Source organism: Solanum stenotomum, chromosome 2 (genome assembly GCF_019186545.1).
Source record: "Solanum stenotomum isolate F172 chromosome 2, ASM1918654v1, whole genome shotgun sequence".
Taxonomy (NCBI): domain Eukaryota; kingdom Viridiplantae; phylum Streptophyta; class Magnoliopsida; order Solanales; family Solanaceae; genus Solanum; species Solanum stenotomum.
In genome coordinates, this window is record NC_064283.1 from 10,127,186 (window position 1) to 10,149,829 (window position 22,644).

Below are 22,644 nucleotides of genomic sequence, written 5' to 3' on the forward strand. Positions count from 1 at the left end.
GAGCCTTGAGTGTGAATTTTTTTTTTTTATAGGAAGCGCTCCTCAATCCTCGTGACAAAATAATCGGACTCCAATATCCATATCGGACATCGAAAAAAAAAAACTTATAGCCTTTTCGGCCAAGCTTTTAACTCCAAATATTTTTATTTTTTTTAGGAAAAAGAGATATTTGGTCAAAGATTTTGTGAGAAAATAAATACTTTGAATAACAGAAATTGATTTTCAGAATCTAAAAAAAAATACTGTAATAATTTTATGTACATAGATAATATAAATGTTGATTTTAAAAGTTTGGATCAACACGTCATAAATAGGTATACATGAATATTAAATGTAATTTTTTCAAATTTAAAGTCCTTCAGCCCTATTCCCAACAGAGTTGCAGACAATTTATATTCTTGCTGCGGATTCTGCTCCCAAAAGTATCAATGGCTGCTATGGAGAATCATATTGAAAAGATTCTCTTCACAGAAAAGCAAATTTCTCAACGAGTTTCCGAACTTGCTTCCCAAATTACCCTCAATTTTTCTCCATCTACCAACAATGGAGGAGGCCCTTTACTTTCTTCTTCTTCTTCATCGGCTCCGGTTGTTGTCGGTGTTGCTACTGGTGCATTTCTATTCCTAGCTGACCTTGTTCGCAAAATCAACCTTCCCATTTCTGTTGATTTTGTTCGGGTCGAATCTTACGGGTCGGGTACTGTATCCAGTGGCAAACCCAAGATTTCTTGCGACTTGAAAATTGATGTTACTGGAAAGCATGTCATTTTGGTATGAATATTTTTGTTGGATTTACTGTGTTTTTGTGAGAATTCCCTTTTTGAGGCGTGTTACAGTTTGTTAATTTGATATATGATAGTACTTTATAGGGAGAATATGTAGCTCAGTTGATTAAAAATGCAATCTTTATTCAGTAAATGGTTAATATTCTTTCTGTCAACTGAGATTTTGTACTGCTAATTTCTAGGTATTACAATTTCTAAAGTTTTTTTCTGTTTTGGTGGCGCAGCAAGTATATTATTTACTACTGAATTCAGAAAGACTCTTTGGTAAACAAAGACGGAGCTAGGATTTTGAGTTTATAGGTTCTGGATTGTAGAAAACCCAACTTATTTGGGTTCTTGATTAATTAATTAGTATACATGTTAAGTGGATTTTTGAACACAAATATAAAGTTTGAGCCAATGCTACCGGGTGGGCCCATCCTGTTTGTAAAACTAAGCATTTCTTTGTGTGCACTTTTTTGGCTTGAGAAAAGATAGAAAAAGGGGCATGTCTAGTTGTGGGTGGACATACAGAAAGATTGTTTATAACTAGTGGGAGAGCAACGGAATTGCTCTTTTAGTGATTATTTTGATAGTTTATCAACAATTGAGATGGAACATTTTACGACTTGACTAAAGATCATAAGTAAATCTTCCATAGTTCCATTTATACCTTATGATTTTGGTAGGTTCAACATAAGCTACGTGTTTTCCAGTTGATGTTAGGATTCAGGGAAGAACCTCCCCGAATGTACTAGGGTCCTGCTAATATGGCTTTCATTCTCTAAATATGTTGGCTGGTTAAATTGTTGTTACCCCATCTATTGCCGTCATAACTGCTCCTAAATGGTTGTCCTAGTCTCCTACTTCCTTTTGCCAATATTCAGATATATAATGTGAACCATTAATTTGTGTTGTGTGAGATTTGGTTGCAGTGTGTATAATTTTAATTATGTGCTTGGACAATGCTGATTATTTCAGCTTAACCTTATCCTATCGGTTGAAGTTGTGAATCCTGTATTTAAGTTGTATAATCATATCAGTGACCATGTATATAACTAATCTGCATATCAGCATACTGACATTTTATTTGATTAATTATTGTTCTGAAACGTGTTCAATCGGAGCTGATATTCATGGCGCTTCTGACATTTCCCTAGGTTGAGGACATTGTGGATACAGGAAACACGTTGGCCTGCCTCTTTGAACACTTGAACTCTAAAGGGGCATCCTCCATATCAGTGTGTACTCTCCTTGATAAACCATCAAAGAGGAAGGTTAATGTCGAACTTGTGGGAGAGGGCAAGTTCTACTATGGTTTTGAGGTAATCTCTAACATTCTCTTTGCTTTAAGGAAAGTCTTTCATTCTGGCTGCATTTTGGATCATGTTAAGTATTATTCATCAAATGATTTCAAAGCATTGTAGTTACATAATTCACTACCTCATATTTGATTGCGATAGTTTTTGAGTTTTTCTTTTACTGTGTCAAACTTTGTTAACTTTATCTTGTTTCTTAGACACTAAAAACAAAAGAAAAACAAAAATGACAGACGCTTCTTTAATCATAGTTCTTTTCTGCTGTCTAGACTCTCCAACAGAAAATTAACAAAGTAAAAAATAGAAGGGGATCATTCATGCAGCAACTTAACAAAGACTTGAAGTTATTTATTGTTGTAAATAGTAACCAGTAGTTGCAAATGACAAAGAGGTCAGGTCCCGATAGTACATTGGTTAGCGATCATTTATGCAATAAAGGCAAACCTAGCATGGGTTTTGTAAATTGATCGCCAAAATTTTAGCTTTCTTGCCCCATAACTAAATTGAGAATATGAGATTTCTCTGCATTTGCACTAATCAACTTCAGAGAAAGATACTATTGGCAAATCCAATTTTGAGATATTGCATTACGATAGATTAGAGATTGTCCATTACTAGTTCTAATGTATAGCCATTTTATAATAACAACATGTCGAGAAAGAAAAATGTTGTACGTTGTATTTCGAAAGCTCCAGCTTCCCCCCTCCCCTTTTCCTCAATCAAAAAACAAGATAATTGAAACTCTTATTGTCTCTTTGTAAAAGTTAAACTTATAATTTCCTAATTTCGCGCTATGAATCTTGTTGTGTGTATAAGTAACCTTTTGTTTATCATTCTTGTTTCATTTTGCCTGCAGTGTCCAGATTATTTTGTGGTTGGCTATGGGTTAGATTTTGCTGAGGTTTATAGGAACTTACCCTATGTGGGGATCTTGAAACCTGAGATGTACAGTTGATTGCTTTGGCGCAAATAATTATTCCATACAAGGAAAGCTCTTGATTTTCTTGGATACAATCAACCTTTAGCTGATCAAGGCAAATGATAGCATTTTTTTTTTCTTTACCCTTCCCCCTGCTCCGCCCCCTCCCCCTCCCGCCCCCGCTGGTGGCATGCTCCAGCTATTATTGTAATATACTTACAGCTGCATATTCAGCGCGTGGCTACTCTCAAACTCTTAAGAAGTGAACTGTTTTCCTAAATTTTGTCCATTATTTTTCCTGTCTCTGTGGTTTCTGTTTATCTGGGATGGTTAGAATTTGTATTCTTGTAGTCTATTCTAACTGACATACACTTTATGAATATGCAAGATAACAAGATATGGAATTTGATGTACCTCTTAAAAAGTACAGATGAAACATATAAGTTTGTTCACTACTTTGGTCAAGTAGGTAAAGTAGGCAAAGGAGACACATACTTTTTTGCCTTAGATCTTCCTGTTCATTTTGTGGTAACATTGTCGGATCTCGCTTAACCATAGGTCTCAGGTTTTAAAACTTTAGAATTGAAGAAATTCGTGGTATGAATCTGAATTAATTGAACTAGTGAATTTTAAATACCAGATGACTTGGAGAAAAACCAAAAACATTGATAGAATGTATCATTATTAATTGCTCACTTGGTTTTCAATATATTATAAGAACAATTAACAGAAGTAAACAACACTATTCTTTCCATGTAAGAGCAAGAGGTCGTGGAGTTTTGGGATCAACTAAATTCCCAGCAGTATCATATATTATGACACCAGAAAATTCAGGAAGCTGACATTTTCCTCCCATGATTATATTCTTCTTCCATATTGCAACTTCACCACTGCATGTGCTTGGATCAACACCTTCAAAATGGTAATTCTCATTAATCTCTTCATGATTGAGCTGAATAATAGGGTCATGGCGATCACCATAGCCATAACATACTCTCAACTTTCGCCTCCATTTCCTCGAATGGCTGGCGCACATGAAGAGCGCCAGTGCACACAGGAGCAACGTTCCTGTGGCAAAACCTACTTGAGATAGGCTAGTGAACTTGTTTTGTGTGAGTAGTAATAGTGCGCGAGCCATGAAAGAAGTATAATTAAGTCTATCCTAATGGGATTTTTTTTAGCTGGATGACTGATATTCTCAGATATTCTCTGAATGAACGACAAATTCAGGTTTAATTGGATATTGTAACTGCAGAGGATATGGTGTGTGCTTTATATAAATGGCAGGGTAAGATGGGGTTGTTGACTAATTTGGAGATTAGTTGCATCAACTGTAGTTTTGTCCAAGATTTGGAGTAATTTGTTGCAATAGTTGATTAAGTGTAGTGGTTTTGGTGAGATTTATTAGTTATGATTTTTTTAGTTTGTGGTTTCAGTTAAACTTGTCCAATCTTACAAATCATAATATTATGCAAACGGTTGAGGATATAGTAAGATGTACGCAGATTTTAGCGGTATTTTTGTGGATTAGAAAATAAGGACGGTAAAATAGTAAGATAAATGGATAAAATGATGCAATGAGTAGTAATAAAAATAAAAGAATATGATACTGCTGAAATACTAAATAAAAGAAAGATGTGAAGAGGACTGATTCAACCTACTTATAATTAAGTAGTTTAATAAAATAAAAGAATATATAAGTTAACCAATCATGATTAATTGATATATATATTCAATCACATATCGTATTTCTATTAATTTGATATAAATATTCGATAAATTAATTTTATCATTATACAAGTAGGTATGTGGCTAATCAAACCCACATAGTTATCCAAGTGAATAAGCATCTTTCCGTAACTAACCCTATGTAAAGACAAAAAATGTAAATAAATAAAGGGTGCCTAAATAAAGATATGATAATTCTGTAATTTTTTAAAATAAATTCATGACTTTTCTTTTTCCTTTATATTGAAAAACATCCCAATTCCCAAGTATTTGATAGTTTGACCTACAGTATATGCAATATATTCATATCAAAATTTAATATTCGTAATATTGGCTAAATGTTGACTATTCTAATTGAAATAACAATTTTCACATAAATTTTTTTTAAAAAAAATCATTTAAATGTAGTTCATTGTTTTCAACTCTCAAATACATTTTTTTAGCTTTTATGTCCCCTCCAGACACACATTTTTTTTTAGTTTAACTAAATGCGGTTCAAACGTCTAATAATAATCTGTTTGGTCAAAGTTTTAAAAAAGGATAAAATAATTATTTGATTTATGATTACTTTTTAGAAAAATATTTTCAAACATTAAAAAGTATTTTTCATAGTAAGTACTTCCTTTGTCCCAGTTTTTAAGACTCATTTTACTTTTTAATCGGTCCTAAAAAGAATGACACATGTTTATATTAAGTAACAAATTAACTTTAAAATGTTTATTTTATTATTAATGAAATGATTTATAACCACACAAATACATATCGCTTATTTTAGATCAAAATTTCAAAGTGTTTGTTTTTTCTTCTTATACTCAAACTATTAGGGCCCGTTTGGTCATGTGATATGGAATCATGAGATGAAATTGAAGTTTTGTTTGGATATGCGATATGGAATTTTTGTGTTGTATATTTTTTCATAAACATGAAAATCCGATAAGTTATAAAATTATTAAAATAGCCCCCAATTGTTTATTCAATCTTATCAAATAAACAAAAATTTATAAAATCGCATAATAAATTATTACAAAGCTATTTGTTCTCCACTTAATTAAGTAATTGTTTCATCTAACTTTAATTTAATAAAAAAAAAAATTGAACATAAATTGTAGTGTACTAGTCTTTAATATAATCATCCCACATAGTGCGGACAATTTCCTCACGTTGAACTTGTATTTCTCGATCATGTGATCGAGAAGACGAACCGACATTGTTACTTTGAGCCATTTGTTGGTCAATAATAAATTTTATGTCGGTGAGAATAATAAATTTTAAAAAGTAATGATGTGATTATAAATTTTATTTACATATGAAATAAATTGTTAGTAGATATAAATGTGAGGTTGTTTTAACAAAATATAAACTTGTGAATTAATTTTTATATTAAAATATCTCAAATTATGATATAAAATTCTCATATAATTTCATATCATGGTTTTTGGAGAATATGGAATCACATCTCATGATATGAAATCATGAAATAAAATCAGCGTAAAATTACATGTCTAAATGCTGATTCTATCTCACGATACCATATCGTGATATGGTATCGCATGGCCAAATGCCTACTAAGTCAGGGATCGGGGAGTAGTATATTTTAGAAAAAAATTGACTTTACAAGTGTCTTGGGCTTTCCTCGTGTAGCTTCTGGATCACGGCCCAAATTTGGGGGTTTAACCACCAAGAACAGCAAAGGAAGGGTTTTGCATTTTCTTCCAGCACCATTTTCTTGCTTGTTCAATCAAAATGCATCGACGTTCATCAATTTCTCTCTGTAAATCGCTTCTCAGACACCCTTTTGAGAAATCAACAATACCCAAATCTTATTTTTCCATAAGAACTCTTACATCTCTCTCAAATTCATCCTTAAACCTCACGAAAACCCGACATTTTCTTGGTCCGACGAGTTCAAATTCATCAACCCAGCTCGTAAATTTTCAGAATTTAAGGCGATATAGTGTTGACACTAACAGGGAAGTTGATATAATCAATCTCAAGTTTGCAGAGGCAAGAGAGGAGATAGAATCAGCTATGGAATCTAAAGAGACTGTGTATTTTAATGAAGAAGCTGAATGTGCACGTGATGCTGTTAAGGAAGTTCTTGATTTGTATCAAGGGTTGTTGGGAAAGGTGACAGAGAGTGAAAAGGGGGTGATTCAAAGGTCTATGGGGCTTAAGATTGAGTAATTGAAGGCTGAGCTTGAACAATTGAATGAGTGAATGAGAGGTGAGCAGTTTTTAGTTTGGTTACGGTTTATTTTTCTTAATTTTAGTTTTTTTGATCAATGTATGAATACAATAACTTCAATTGTTGGCAATGAACAATGCAAATGCTTATAATTGAAATCGTGTGTAACTGGATGATGGTATATGACTTGTCAGTATGAATTTTGTTTGGTTGTTGTGAACATTGTTGTAAGACGTGAGTTTCTGAAGCATTTTTTCAAGGTGGATAAATCTGCCTACCATATTCCTATAGAATATGAATCTGATGGAGTAATTTTGCAATGCTCTTATGAGTTCCGGTACAAGTCTGGATTGATGTTCATGTAGCGTTTATATGTCGGTTGTATGTAACGTTTCTACATAAAACTGGAGGAGCGCATGCCATTTCTTCTTTGGTTGTCAATTTTGACAAGAGTATGCTGTACTCTCAGGTGAAGCTCATACCTAGTTAGTTGCATGTGTAAATATTGCATTAATGAACACAAATGACAATAATATGGACAGACAACTTATACTTTGGGGTTTCCTATCAAATAGGTAGAATCACAGGAAGGGAATCATCTGATTCGTTGTACTTCTGTTAATGTTTTGTGAGAGGCCCGGTAAGAAGATGTTTACTGTATGTGGTACTGGATAGATATTGTAGTCTAGCTTCCATTGTCTTCAAAACATATCACAATCCTTCTCCAGATTGTTCCACCAAATACTGGTAGGTATGGTGTGCCACTATCTCTTTTGCTGCTTTTTTCTTCCCCTTATGTTCGAGCTCCTTAAGTCTCCAGTTTCATTTGGCACACACCTGTTGTTTCTCACCATATTTAGAAACAATTGCCGTAACTTATCGCTGTTACAACAATGTAAAAACAAATGATTCACATTTTCTGGCTTGGAAGCACATAAAAAACATCTAGAGCATGATTGAAATTTTCTTCTCTGCAAATTATCCTATGTTAAGAAAGCTCTTTTAGCCACCAAACATGGTAAACACATTTACAATCACTCTATAGGGAGCATGTGTTTTTCAGATCTGTCACTAAGGTCAAGAACAATTCTGCTGCCCCGCAGAGTAAACATTACAGAATTTAACAGTGAATTGTCACTTGCTATTGATTTTCCAATATGGCTTATCCTGGCATTGAGGCAAACCTCGGAAGGGTTCCAGAATCAATAAAAGTTCAGCAAAATTCCCTCATCTCCCTGTCATTCAGATTCCTCCTGACATTGAACTTCCATAGCTCATTAGTTCTGACAGAAGCTATGCTTGCATCTTGCATCTTGAGACATATATTCATTTTAAATGGATACTTGAGCCCTTTTGATTGGTATCCTTATTGGTGTCTGATTCACCAGTCCTTGGTAGGCATCTTGGCATTAAAACCAGCAAAGCTACTTGGCCATGAACTATCTATCTATTTCTAGTATGAACTACAAAAGCCTGTCAGGTTTGTTCGTTCTGGGAAAATCAGAGGAAGCAGAGATCCTGCAAATTTTGCAAGGTGATTTGGATGAGTTGATAAATGGCAATCATTTTCTTTGCAGGATTAATGTTAGCGTGCTAAATAAGGGAAGAGCCTTCAGCATAACCATATGAGCTTGCAACTGTTCAAGTCTACGAGATACTTTGTGCCAAGGCAGTTGTCTTCTGTGTCTGTCAAAATCTTAATAATTACATTCAGCTTGCCAGTTATGCTTTAAGTAGTCCTAGAAATATCTTTCATTGACCTAGATGTTTGAACTTCTTCCTTTCTTTGCCGACTTGAGCAAAGCAAATTTGTCTGAATGATGCAGTCATGAAGATGTATCTTCTTCCCATTTCAGAATATCTCAAAGTTGTGATCGACATCTGAAGTGTGCTTCCCAAGTGCTCAATGTGCATGAACAATGTAGTGTCACCTATTTGTATTATTGTATACATAGGAGCTGATTTGTTATATTCAATTTAGGAAGCGACAGTCTTATAATCACTGCTGTACTGAGGTTGTTGGGATTGATATATTCATTTATAAATGGTAACCGGAGTCTATTAACTTGAATCCTTTGTTAGATTTGCTGATTCTTATTTGATATCTTGGAATTTAAAACCAGCAAAACCACCTGACATGAATTATATAGAACTGCAGAAGTCTTTCAGGTGTGTGTGTTCTATGAGAATCAGAGGCAGCATAATCTTCCAAGTTTGTGCAATGTCATATCGATGAGTATTGATGTCGTTTTACAAGAGATCTTCATGTTTACACATAAGAAATTTGAAAACGACATTTTTCTTCTATTCAATTTGTAAGTGGTTATAAGAGACACTTTCAAGCATGTTATCCATTGACCTAGATATGACCTCTTCCTTTATTTACCATACTGAACTAGTGAACTTGTATGAATGATTAAGTCATTGTGGATGACATTTGTCTCTATTGAAGTCTATTTTCCTTTTACTAGAATTATTTGTATGAGTGATGATGTTGTACCACCTTGAATACATAATCGTGTTCAAATTACCAGTTGCTGCTAACTATGGAGAAACCTTCTGATGTATAATGCCAAGTTTTGACGTGCTCTTGGCTGGCTTTGTCTACAGTCATATGGCTGAGCGCCATTACGCGGAGCTTTCTCAATCCTAGAGCTATTAGTGCCATACGTATATGTATGTATATTATCGGTTATTTTATAAACTAGATCACTCAAAGACATTAGATTGCAATTATCCCTAATATATTTCGATTTTTAGTGCAATTTAAGGCATCTTTAAAAGTGAGAATAGCTCTTTCTTGTTCCTTCTAATTACTGTCATCTCATTTTTGTTTCCGAAAGTATATACATTGCATATGGACAATGTCATTATGAAAGAGGTGATGGAAGTGATGGGGAGAAGATGACAAAATAAAAGAAGAAGCTAAAACTGAATTCCAGGATCTTATTATAGATTTGGTTTTGACCAAAAAAATTAATATTTTCACTAGAAATTACCACATATATATATATATCGGATCTTCAAGTCATGTGGATAATGGAGATGAAGGCATGGTCTACATATGTTTGTTCCCTCCTTGTTTGTGATCACTTGGTCCTACTTAAATATTGATGAGCAGGGTGGAATGGATTTGAGATATTAAATTAATCAACTAAACTTCATATGCAAATTAGTTGTGGTTGTTTATAAGAATCATTTTTGTGTTAATAATGTTATATTAGTAAGCATCATTTGGTTTACATACTAGTATTTATATTGGTTTTCTAAAATTCAATAATATTTTATTAGCAGACGTCATTTGGTTCACATGCTAGTTATACCGGTTTCTCAAAACTCAATTATGTTTTGTTAGTAGGCGTTATTTGGTTCACATACTAGTTGTACTAATTTCCTAAAACTTAAAAAATGTTTTATTAGTAGGTGTTATTTGGTTCAACACTAGTTATACTGATTCCCTAAAACTTAAATATGTTTAATTAGTAGGCGTCATTTGATTCACATATTAGTATATTGATTCCCTAAAACTCAATTGTGTCCTATTAGTAGGTGTCATTTGGTTCATATACTAGTTATACTGAGTCTCTAAACCTCTATTATGATCTATTAGTAGGCGTAATTTGGTTCTCATACTAATTACATTAATTCTCTAAAACTCTGTCATGTTCTCTTAGCAAGCGTCATTTGGTTCACATAGTAGTATATTGATTCTCCAAAAACTCAATTATGTCCTACTAGAAGACGACATTTGGTTCAGATACTAGTTATACTAAATTCCTTAAAACCCAATTATATTAGGAATCATCTAATTCACATACTAGATATACTGATTCTCTAAAACTCAATTATGTTCTACGAGTAAGCGTCCTTTGATTCCACATAATAGCAATACCGATTCCCTAATCAATCATGTTCTATTAATTGACGTTTTTAATTCACATACTAGTTATACGAGTTCCAAAAGACAAATCTAAAAGGAGGAAATCAAGGTTATGATGTTTTCATTTTTGGCATGATTCAGAAAATTCATTTTTCAGTATTTTTTGGGAATTTGCAAAAAAAGTTCATTAGTAAAGTAAGTTATATTTTGTATTGAAACTATTAGTGGATACTACCAAAAGGAGTGGCGATGCAATACGCAAAAAGAAAAAGACTCATGAAATAACAAGGTCAAATGGTAGAGTGGTCTAAATGTTCCCTCCACTTTTTCCTTCACAGAACATGGCTTTTTTGTTCCCTTTTTTTTTTGTCTCTATAGTGGCAACTATTAGACAGTTTAGTATGTGTCCAAATAATAGAGTGTTCCTCTGTTTACAGAATCTTGACTTTGAATACCTTTCAATGAACTATGCAATAAATCCTGCCTTAAAATTTCAACAAAAACAAAACATGGGTGACCCTATCTTTAAGATTTCTTGTATAGAGAAAAATCTTGAAAAATAATAAGTAAGCATGCAAATGTCTTTTTCGTGTAGAGGAATAAGCCATTCCAAAATTATATCAATATATAAGTTTATCTTTCCTTCCTCTCCATCATTCGGCGATTAAATACCAGACTTTTGTCTACGACAGGATGCAAACCCCATGAGACACAACTACCCACGCATTACGCGCTACACTCTTACCACTAGACCAATAGTCTCTAATGATATTACATGAGTATTATATTTGGTTTTAAGAGTTGTTTGTTTTCTTCTTTCTACAAACAACTCAATGAACAAAACATCATGTGTTAGCAAAGCTCAGAGAAAGGCCACACTTCAAAGGATATGATGTAGACAATTTAACCTAATGCATTAATGCCTACTTCCACGGTTTGAACCCATGAGATAATTTTACCGTTGCTCCAAGATTCCCCTTCTTTGATTTTTTCTTTCTATATTTCTCTTTTCTGAAACTACTTTTAGCATCACCGGAAGGTTTGAAACCACATTCGTACACCAACAATACAATTTTTCTGAATAGGTCAAACTATATTTCTCTTTTTTTGAAACTATGGTAAACTAAAATATTATATGGTGCAACTGCAAGCATTTTGAAAGCTAAAATCTCAGCACAGAGATGGATAGGAAGAAATGAAGAAGCAAAATAAACTACATAAATGTTTCTGAAATATGTACACAATGGACCCCAAGACATTATCCAATGCTTGGAACAATGAGTTGATCATATTGGGAACTAAAGAAAACTAATTCCTACTCCTCTTAGTCAAAAGCAAAAAAAAAAAAAACATAACAAAATTAATCAACTTTGAGTTGAGGACTGTTTTATTAGAGGCTGAGAAGTTTTCCCAAATTCTTGATCAGGTGAACTCTTTACTTCCATTAGAAGTGCCACAACTTCCTTCATTGTTGGCCTTTCAACTGGCGATGAGTTGACACAGAACATCGCTATTCCAAGCGTTTGCAGCATTTCTTGGACCACTTGATCGGGTAAACCTTGTAGCTTAGTGTCCAGAACTGTAACAGCTGGTTCAAAGCTTCCCATTTTCTTCTTTACCCACTCAGCGATGTGAAGCCCATCACCTATCTGAGAATCAACAGCGCTACGCCCACTAAGTATTTCCAGCAGCACCACTCCATAACTATAGACATCGCTCTTTTCTGTTATATTCGCTGTATATCCATATTCTGCAACCATAGTTGACAAATATTTGTGTCACACTCAACGAACTATGACTCATAAAGTAAATATTCGAAAGATGTTATGATCGATTTTGGCTTTTATGTTGAAATATTAGTAATTGAAAATATTCTAAGTGCATGCATACCTGGAGCAATATATCCATAAGATCCTGCTACACTGGACATAGCGTGGTGATAGTTTGGCGAATTCATTAGCTTTGCAAGTCCAAAGTCTGCAATATAAGCGTCAAACTTGGAGTCGATCAGTATATTATTGCACTTGACATCTCTATGAAGAATGGCTGGAACACAGTCATGGTGAAGATAAGCAAGGCCTTGAGCTGATCCAATGGCAATTTTGTACCTAATTTCCCAGTCCAAATTTCTGTTACTTTGCAAGAGCTGATGGAGATTGCCATTTGAAATGTAGTTGTAGAGAAGAAGCTTAACGCTTTTGTTTGAACAATATCCCAATAACTTCAGAATGTTTCGATGCCTAATATGTCCGAGAATTTGAATTTCTGCTGCAAAAGAATCTACTGGCTCCTCGTCTTTCTTTGTTTTCCAAAGCTTCTTCACTGCAATCACCTCACCGTTAGGCATTTCTGCTTTGTATACAACACCGGAACAACCTTTCCCAATGATGTTTTCATCTTTCAAGCAATCCAAGATGTTGTCTATGGTGAAATTGAACTTTTGAAAGGGGATGAAAGTCCAAGGGTAGGAAAAATCTTCTGCTCCTACCGAAGAGGCTGACATGCCTTGGGACTTCTGAAACACATATCTGTGGTTTCGTGTCACAAGAATCCATGTAGCCACGACTGCTATGGCTACAGATGTCAGAATCACCGCAACCAGAGCTATGGTTTTCGGTGACTTCAACCCATTCCTTCCCATTATATGTGAAGAACAACTATAACCATCAACTGATTGACAGAGTGAATTCTCCAGAAAAGAATCTGAAGTGAGAGTTCTAAAGAATGGTGTGACAGGAATAGGCCCCGAGAAATTGTTGTCTGAAACATTCAGGGAAGTAAGGCTGGTCAGGGAGCTTAGAATTGTGATCCTTCCACTCAACAAATTATGAGAAATATCAAGAGATTGCAACTGTGACAAACCGGACAATGTTTCAGGAAGTTCACCCGTGAAACGATTCAAGCTCAAATCCAAACCGATTGTTAAGCTTGTGACATAGCCAAGCTCAGATGGAATCTCGCCAGAAAGACTATTCGAGCTCAAATCAAGTAGAGTTAACTTCTGCAAGTTCTTAAAAGACTTTGGAATTGAACCAGTAAGCAGATTGTTACTGAGAATAAATTTGTTCAAGTAACTGAGATTGCCAAAACTTGAAGGGATCTCACCGGTAAAGCTGTTCCGGCTAAGATCAAGTTGCTCTAAATTCACAAGCTCCCCCATCTGGTGTGGTATTTCCCCAGTTAGGTAATTGTTGTGCACATCCAACAGCTCAAGAACTGTAATGTTGGCAATTTCAGAAGGCAAGCCTCCAGAGAAATGGTTCATGTACAAATCAAGAAACACGAGATTCTGCAATTGACCAATCTCCTTAGGAATCTGTCCTGAAAGCTGATTCTCACCAAGCCTCAACCTCACCAGAGACTGGCATCTCGCAACACTTCGAGGCAATCGTCCAGTTAATGAGTTCCCAAGGAGCAACAATTTACTCAGCTGCTTCAAATCAAATATCTCCTCAGGGATCGATCCAGTGAGCTTGTTCCTCGAAAGATCAAGTGCATATAGCTCAGTACAGTTTCCAAAAGCAGCTGGAATGGTTCCTGAAACCAAATTCCCCCACAAGAAAAAACTCTGCAAGTACTTCAACTTACCAACTTGCCAGGGAATTTGCCCTGATAATTGGTTCTTATCTAGCTGAAGAGCTGTCAGGCTAGTGCAATTACTTAACTGCCACGGTATAGAACCGGTAAGTGCATTATCAGACAAATGAAGCTGTTCAAGAACCAATAGCTTCCCCAAATCACCAGGAATTTCACCAGACAATTCATTCGCAGAAACATCAAGAATCACAAGGGACGAACAATTCGAAACCTCAGCTGGTATAGGTCCAGTTAATGAATTTCCCCATAAAAGCAAGCTAGTAAGCTTTTGCAACTTACCCAACTGAGGAGGGATTGAATCAGTGAGCTTATTCATATGCAGATACAAGTACCTAAGCTCCGAAATCATCCCAAGTTCTGGCGGTATCGAACCAAATACTTCAGTATCATAAATTGCCAGTGTTTGAAGATTGATCAAATTCCCAAATGTTGGCGGAATAACACCCGAAAGACCAGTCGCCGCAACACCAAACATGGTAAGATTGGTGAGCAGGCCTAATTGTGCAGGAATTTCACCACTCAAATATGGATTTCCACCAATCCTAAACTGCTGGAGTGACACTAAGGACCCTAACTGTGATGGAATTGACCCATTAAGGAGATTATCTTGAAGACAAAAGATTTCTAATGAAGAAAGATTAGCCAACTCTGGTGGGATCTTACCAGTCAATCTGTTTGAATTCAAGAACAAGAACTGAAGTGAACTAAGCCCACCAAGTTCTGATGGAATAGAACCTGAAAGTGAATTAGAAGAAAGGTCCAAAAGCCTAAGATGAGAAAAAGAACCAAAAGATGGAGGGATTGTTCCAGAAATATTAGTAGAAGAAAGATTAAGAAGCTGCAAAGATGAAAGGGAAGAGAGTTCAGAAGGCAAGTAAGAGAGATTTAGGAAAGTATTTGGGATAGAAAGTGAAATAACCCTTTCTTGAGGAGAACAAGTAATCCCTTGCCAAGAACATGGAGTTAAACTAGAAGGGTTCCAAGAAGAAAGCACAGAAGATGATGATTTAGTATAAGGGTCAGCTGCTTTAAGCAGAGAAAGCAACGCTTGTCCATCAGAAGAAACAGAGCTCACTAAAAATACAATCTTTGGACTCAAACTTAACCAAGAAATCAACAAAAACAAGAAATAACATGAAGGGAAAGTGTAAAAATGGTAGCTTTTCTTCTCCATTATTGAGTGAAAATCAAAGTCAAGAAATGGGGTTGTTGAAAAAAATGATAATAGTGTTTGAAAGTTCACTCTAACAAGACAACATACATGTGGTGTGTTAATGGAGGTTTGCTTCAAACTCACACTAACTCAAAAAATTTACTTACCATGCATGTGAACTAAAAAGTTCTTGTTTATCTTTAATGAAACATTTACTAAACTGCTACTATTAAAGTTCTCTTACTGGAGAAAATCAGCTCCTCTTTGCTCCTCCGTACACGGCGGCGCTAGCTAGTAGCTCACTAATGAAGGTGGTGAAGATAAATGGTCACTAGCATGAACCAAACACATTTGTCATTTTGCATTTTTTCATGACGGCGGCGGACGGTGGTTGACGGCGGTTGACGGTGGCGGAGAGGATTTTGAGTGAGAGTGACAGTTCTTGAGAAACTAAAGAGCAAACAAATGAAACTATACATTTAAATATAGCAAAGAGATTATTTTTTTAAGTTTTTATTGAACAAAGTGATTTGTAGCGCCACAATAATTTATGAATACCACAAAATAATGTGTACTTGTTTATTTTTTAATTTTTTGGTTTTGGACTAAATTCCAAAGAGGATTAAATTGATAACAATAAAAGTTATTTATAAAATTGCTATTTAGAGATTGATTAATGCTGCTTAATTATTCTCAAGATCATTTGCTGTAGGCATATTATTATGGACCTGTTTCTCTTTTTGTACTTCTTGAAATTCCCTTTAAATGGAAAATATCCTATTTTGTTGACATGCTAGAAATATTCAATATTTCCTTCAAATTAATAATAAAAATAAGTTTATTTATATTCAATATTTATATATTTAAATTAATAAATATGATTTAAATATATATATATATATATATATTATTTTAATATGATTAAATAATATATATTTTCAATAATCACAGTAACTAGTTATTTTTTATTTAATATTTTTCACACGATACAAACAATTTCTTCACATCAAACATAAATCTTGGGGAAACGTTAAAGAGAGGGAATCGATTATGCAACAAATTGTCTATTTTCTTAAACACAAATAGTATATTATAGTTGCTTTGTTTTAATTTGTTTGTCTTATTTTTTCTTTAATTTGTTTAAAAATATCTTTCTTTTTTTGACAATTTTGTAATGTAACTTTTCACATGACATGTGTAAAATCACAAAATTAAAAAATATTTTAGTACATTTTACAAATCTTTAGTTCAGAAAATCATAAGATTCAAAAGTTCTTTTATTTACTTTCTTAAATTCAACGATTATGTTAAAAATCAGACAAACAAATTAAAAGGAAGGAAAATATACTACTAACATTTTTTACATTAAAAAAATTACTATGTACTTCTCCCACGTCAAATGAATATTCAAATATTTATATGATGACTATGATTCAAGTAAAGGGCGTCTACACAGAGGAAAATTTAATTAGAGCATCTCTTTTTCTTTTTTTTCTCTTTTCTTCCATTATACCCTTTTTACTTATATTTTATATATATATATGTTAAGATAGTAAGTTCAAAAATTTATTGTTTTTTACATGTCTACGTGGTGAAAATATGTAGTAAAAGATAAGTGATTTTGTTATCGAGGAAGTTGTAGTGGGTGTGTTTTGGGAGTAGAGATAAAGAAAAATGTAATCACATGACACAGACAATAAATATATTAAGGCACAAGTAACGATTAGGGTTTTTATTTTTACTGTCTTGGTTGTGCTTTTTACTCTTCAGTCACACTAGATTTTTTTACTTTTTTTTTTTTAAGTATTGACTCGAAAATTATCGAAAAAAACTTTTCTATCTTATAAAAAATAAGATTTGTGTACGTTTCACCCTTCTCAAATCTGACTTGTGAAAATTAAATCTACCGATATTGTGATAAAGCTTTAGTACTTCTTCAGTCCTGTTTTTTCATAATAATTTGTCTTTTATTGATTCGAGACATTATTTATCAGGGGTTTATTTTACTAAATTATTGTTATTAATTATGGTTTGTAAATCAAAGTTTAATTACTACATGTGTAATACTTTATATATTTGATGATTGAACATATTGTTTATACCTAATTTTACTAGTAATATTTTGAGGACTGGGATAATAGTTAATGTTTGTATAGTTTTTAGTATTCGTTTCAGTAATTACAATGACTTTGTGGTAACAGCACCCTATCTTAAAATTTACTGCACTGTAAAATGCAGTGATACAAAATAGATGAATTTATACTTTGAAGTTAAGATACATTATTTTGAACTTTGCTAATTTACAGTTTTCTAGTAGTTTTCTCATTTACTTCACTAATTATTGTATTTTTTATTTTCTATTATGAATTTTGATATCTATTAAGAGAATCATATCAATGAAGTAAAAGCGATAGATATAGGCATATTCAAAAAAATTATATAGTAATCTTTTTTTTTAACATTCCAATAAATAAATCATTGACGTCTTTTTTTTTTAACTTCCCAATAAGTAAACCATTGACAGTAAATTCACGGGCATCAAAAAGGAAGAGTAAACTTTAGTTAACCTTTTATATCCCTTACTAGTTAGTACATCTCCTCTTTACATATCCGAACCATTTCATATATATGAGTCTTACCTCCTTCATCTTGTCCACCAGGGAGTCACTCCCACTTTGTCTTAAATATCTCTGTTCTTAATCTTATTTCTCCTAATATGCCACACATCCATTTTTAGTATCCTTATTTCTGTTATTTTTCACACGTGTGAGTTTTTGAACGACCCACCCACTGTACGCGCAGAGATGGCTCAAGGATAAGGCTAGTAAAGCATCTGCTTTAGACCCCATAAATTTTTAGGCTCCAAAAAATTTAATAGTGAATTGTATCATTTTAATTTCACATGAAACAATATTGAATATTATAATATATATTTATTTTTTTAAAAAAAAGAAAGAATTATCTATTTTTTATCAAGAATATTTTAGAACTTTGAACTAAACAATTCAAATCTCCATATTAAAAAATAAAGTTATTACATCAACATCCAACATGATGTATTACAAATAAATGTCTGACCTCGTATTGACTAGAACTAATCCTTACTTTTATAAATAATAATGTGAAGTTATACACTTAATGTCTTTTAAGAATATACACTAAAGCAAGTAGTATGCAAGAACAAAAAAAAGAGAATCCAAAATTAATGTAATACTTTTGTGCATGTATTTATATATTTAAGGTCTCTTATTATAGTTTGTCTTTAGATCACTAATTTTTTTGACACGCTCTTGTATACACAAAAGGGTAAAATTAGAGTACTCAAGTTTAAATTTTTTTATAAATAGATAAAAGAATGAGTTCTGGTAGCATGATTTATTAGCCGGCACTAGCTAAATTGAGTAGATTCGACTCAATCAATAAGTCAAAATAAGTCTAAAAGAATGTCAACAAAATGATAATCTTAGAAAATTCAGATAAAATGTATATGCATTTCTTGTTTCTTAACGTTGACGTATAGTAGTAAAATATGATATCATCGAAATATATAATGAGGATTCTATATATTCAAGACTTGCTAATTAAAAGTAAATTTCAATTCAATTTGTTAAAATATAATAAAAACAAAATATATTTGAAATTTATAACTATTAGACAAATCTAAGGAATTAAAGTTTTAAATAGTTGGTGTCTTTTATTATCAATATTATTATTATTATTATTATTATTATTATTATTATGTTGGATGGGCGTTAGAGGGCCCCAACAAGTTCCTTAAAAGGGTACAAAAGTCGGATACTATGGGTTCAAAACGGCACCAACTTACATATACTCCCACTACTTGTTAATTTCATGATTTTTCTGATTTTATTTATTTATTTATTTTTTACTCTTTTCTACCCTTTTAATAATAAATACATATTTGTGTATTACATAATTCTCCTTTAGTCAAGTCATTTGAAATTTACTAATCTAATTAATCTGAATTACGCTAAAAAGAGGAAGAATAAAATAGTCTCTGTCAAAATATTCTTTATTTCAAAGTTTGAGATTTGTTAAGACGAAATCCTAATAATTATCCCACCACAACCAACTAATCACCTCCACTCCTTGCAAAAAATAAATAAAATTGCTCCATCCTTTAGGCCTAGTTAAGTAATTTTTCTTACTATAAATCAAAGAACCTCAACTTTTAGGCTTATGAACCAGAAATAGATCACTTTATATGTTGGCCATGCTTTTATTAGATTCCAAGTTTATTAGTAGTATATTTTAAATATATGTATATATATATATATATATATATATATATATATATATTTATTATTATTATTATTATTATTATTATTATTATTATTATTATTGAAAATGTGTTATATGGGTTCTCAAAACAAGTTCCTTTGTCTCTTATTTTTTCTCCCCTTGAGGGTTGATTATTTTATTATGAATGTATATAGGAGTACTAGCAATAAAATATTTTTGGTCTTAACTCCTTAATCATGATGACCACGTTCTAATGAGTAATTTGGTTTACAAGCTTCACGTAAATATTTGTGGTGAACAACAACAACGTGCAAATATTTTTTCAATTCTTAATTAATCAATAATGAAAAATGATCTTTATCTTAAAATGAATAATATATTGGGTATAAATACGCTTGACTTGTGAAAGACGAGTAAGCAAGCCCATAGATTATACCAATCAGCTTTGAGTTGTTGAGTGACAGCTCTATCTCTTAAGAAAGGACGTGAGGGCCTAGCTTATAATAAAAGAGTACTCTCTTTTGTGGTGTGCGCTATATATATATATTAGGAACTCTGAGCTAGGTACTTGATCCCAAGTTTTATTTCATTGCTTCTAATCAACTAGTTACTTATTGATATATAGGTAAACAATTGTTGCTTCGACCTCAATTTTCTCAAATGTCTTTTGGTTTTATACAGCCTTAAAGCACTACATTTTTTCATATTTTATAAATGAACTAGAAATGGTCTCTCTCTTCTTCTTTTTTTCTGAAACAGAGAGCAATTCTTTTAAGTTCTTGTTTAATTTTTATTTATTTTTCAAAAAACAAGGAAAAAAATAATGTTTCTCTTCTCTCCTTTTGAAGTTGGAGGAAAATCTCCACTAAGGTTTATAACGCAATGGTATATGAGAGAGTTTGTATTAGAATAGACTGTTTAAAATGTGCGACTCTTCTTCGAACCGTGTATAAATGTGAAATAGTTATCGTATGGAAAAGGAAGTCAAAATAATTGAGAGAAAAAGAAGCAATAGTGGCAACCCAAATTCCAGCAGCCAAAACATAGACTAATCTATTATTATGCACTGACTTTAGGTCACCATAGTCCTATATTTAATTTTGGGTTATATTCATGGAGCCCCAAACCTAATTTCATTAGGGAAATAGGTACACTACTGACCCAACTCATTACACTTAATTAAATTCTATTAGACTACAATAAATTAATTTTCTAAACAGAATTGGATAAAGTACACAGAGACAAAATCATTCAAGCAGACATGAAAAGGACAAATAGCTAGTATATAATTTTAGCCATAAGCTCAAAATTTCTTATATTTACAAAAAAAAAAAAAAAGTAGTTTGTGCTATGAGGTGTATAAATTAAATTATCATGTTTTCGTTATTTAACCTATAATTCACAGCCGCTATAATTTCTGTCATAGTCTTTGTCCTATTGTGTAATAGTCTGCAAACCACACAAGAAATGTAAACCGCACTAGCAAGTCCTATGCGACATGCTTGACTTAGAAGACATTGAGGGGGGATCGATCCTGGATCATCCGTGTGGATGATCATCCTCAAAACGAACTGAGTCATACCAAAGGACTAACCTATTTTCTTATTATTATTATTTTACCGTAATTTTACAATCAAATAGGACAACATAAAAGGGTTCACTTAAATGAAGGAGGCATCTTTTATGGGAATCTGCATTGAGCCAAGAAAACTATATGACTTTTTTTGCAAGCTGTTAGCTGTGAATTACATTACATTTGTTGATATGGAGTAAAATTTAAGTGATACACACACCATGTATTATGGGATCTATTAATTGTAGATGATATCTGTATCCCATTTGAGGCTCCAGGCTTTATGAACTTTAAAGCATTTGCTTGCAAAACAAAGAAATGATTGGAAATAAATAAAGTTGTGATGAGATACTTCAAGATCCCAGATTCAAATTATTTTCAATATTATTCTTAACTAGTGAAATTATCCGCGCTTCGCATGGATATATAAAATATTTATAAGATAATAATATATAATATTTATATTTAGGTTAGTATCGGATATATAAGATAATATTAATATATTTTTTTCATCTACGACATGATACATTTTTTCACTTTTTAAAACATATAAAATAGTTTTTTTTTTTGCATCTTTTTGGAAAAAGGTACAAGTACCCCTTAGACTATGACCGAAATCCCAGAGACACACCTTAACTAAACTAAGGTCCTATTACCCCTTGAATCCATTTTTTTGTAATTTTGTGCACCTTTTTGGCTTACGTGGCATTCAAATCTCCCTCGCGCCTCAATTGTGCGGAGTCACAGAGTGTGCATGTAAGACAAAAGGTGACCGTGTAGAAATTAGTGACAATTGTATTAAGTTGTTAGCTAGCTTAGTATGTATACACAGATGAATAACAGAATCTGTTAGATTAGATTAGCTGGCAGTATAATTAGTTAGTCACGTGTATAGTTAGTGGATGACATGTATAAATAGTGATAGTTGGGTTGTATGAAGGGATAATACAGTTTCACAAATTCTCCATTTTACTTTCTTCTTCCTTCTTCCTTGTTATCAATGTAACAATAGCCATTATAGCTGGGTTAATACTTTCAACATGGTATCAGAGCTCGGTTCCACTGAAGCCTAGCACATCCTGTTACAGAGATATGCACTTAAGAAGAGATTTGGAGAATCAACTGTATACAATCACCAGTTGAAGAATTGCAATCGATTTATCCATTTCCTGTTCATCATCAATTGAAGAATCAGAATCGCGATTGACAATTTTTTCTCTCTTCTATGTAGTCGAGTTCAATTTGTGTGAAATGTTAGCTTAAA

General features: G+C 32.8%; 4 protein-coding genes across 4 annotated transcripts; 2 read left to right on the forward strand and 2 right to left on the reverse strand.

Moving 5' to 3' along the window:
- The first annotated feature begins 366 nt into the window (after positions 1-366).
- LOC125855177 (uncharacterized) lies at positions 367-3,273 on the forward strand. The gene is made up of 3 exons (XM_049534860.1): positions 367-770; positions 1,924-2,088; positions 2,939-3,273. The coding sequence occupies exons 1-3, from the start codon at positions 429-431 to the stop codon at positions 3,035-3,037; spliced, it is 606 nt and encodes a 201-aa protein (XP_049390817.1). The 5' UTR covers positions 367-428; the 3' UTR covers positions 3,038-3,273.
- Positions 3,274-3,652: 379 nt separating this feature from the next.
- LOC125855626 (uncharacterized) lies at positions 3,653-4,226 on the reverse strand. The gene has a single exon (XM_049535374.1). The coding sequence runs from the start codon at positions 4,137-4,139 to the stop codon at positions 3,744-3,746; it is 396 nt and encodes a 131-aa protein (XP_049391331.1). The 5' UTR covers positions 4,140-4,226; the 3' UTR covers positions 3,653-3,743.
- Positions 4,227-6,379: 2,153 nt separating this feature from the next.
- Positions 6,380-7,116, forward strand: LOC125856836 (embryogenesis-like protein). The gene has a single exon (XM_049536480.1). It carries the CDS (start codon positions 6,473-6,475, stop codon positions 6,911-6,913), a length of 441 nt encoding a protein of 146 aa, XP_049392437.1. The 5' UTR covers positions 6,380-6,472; the 3' UTR covers positions 6,914-7,116.
- Positions 7,117-11,995: 4,879 nt separating this feature from the next.
- On the reverse strand, positions 11,996-16,049 carry LOC125856821 (LRR receptor-like serine/threonine-protein kinase RGI5). The gene is made up of 2 exons (XM_049536465.1): positions 12,685-16,049; positions 11,996-12,544 (listed from the first exon to the last, which is right to left on the reverse strand). The coding sequence occupies exons 1-2, from the start codon at positions 15,563-15,565 to the stop codon at positions 12,159-12,161; spliced, it is 3,267 nt and encodes a 1,088-aa protein (XP_049392422.1). The 5' UTR covers positions 15,566-16,049; the 3' UTR covers positions 11,996-12,158.
- Positions 16,050-22,644: the final 6,595 nt, after the last annotated feature.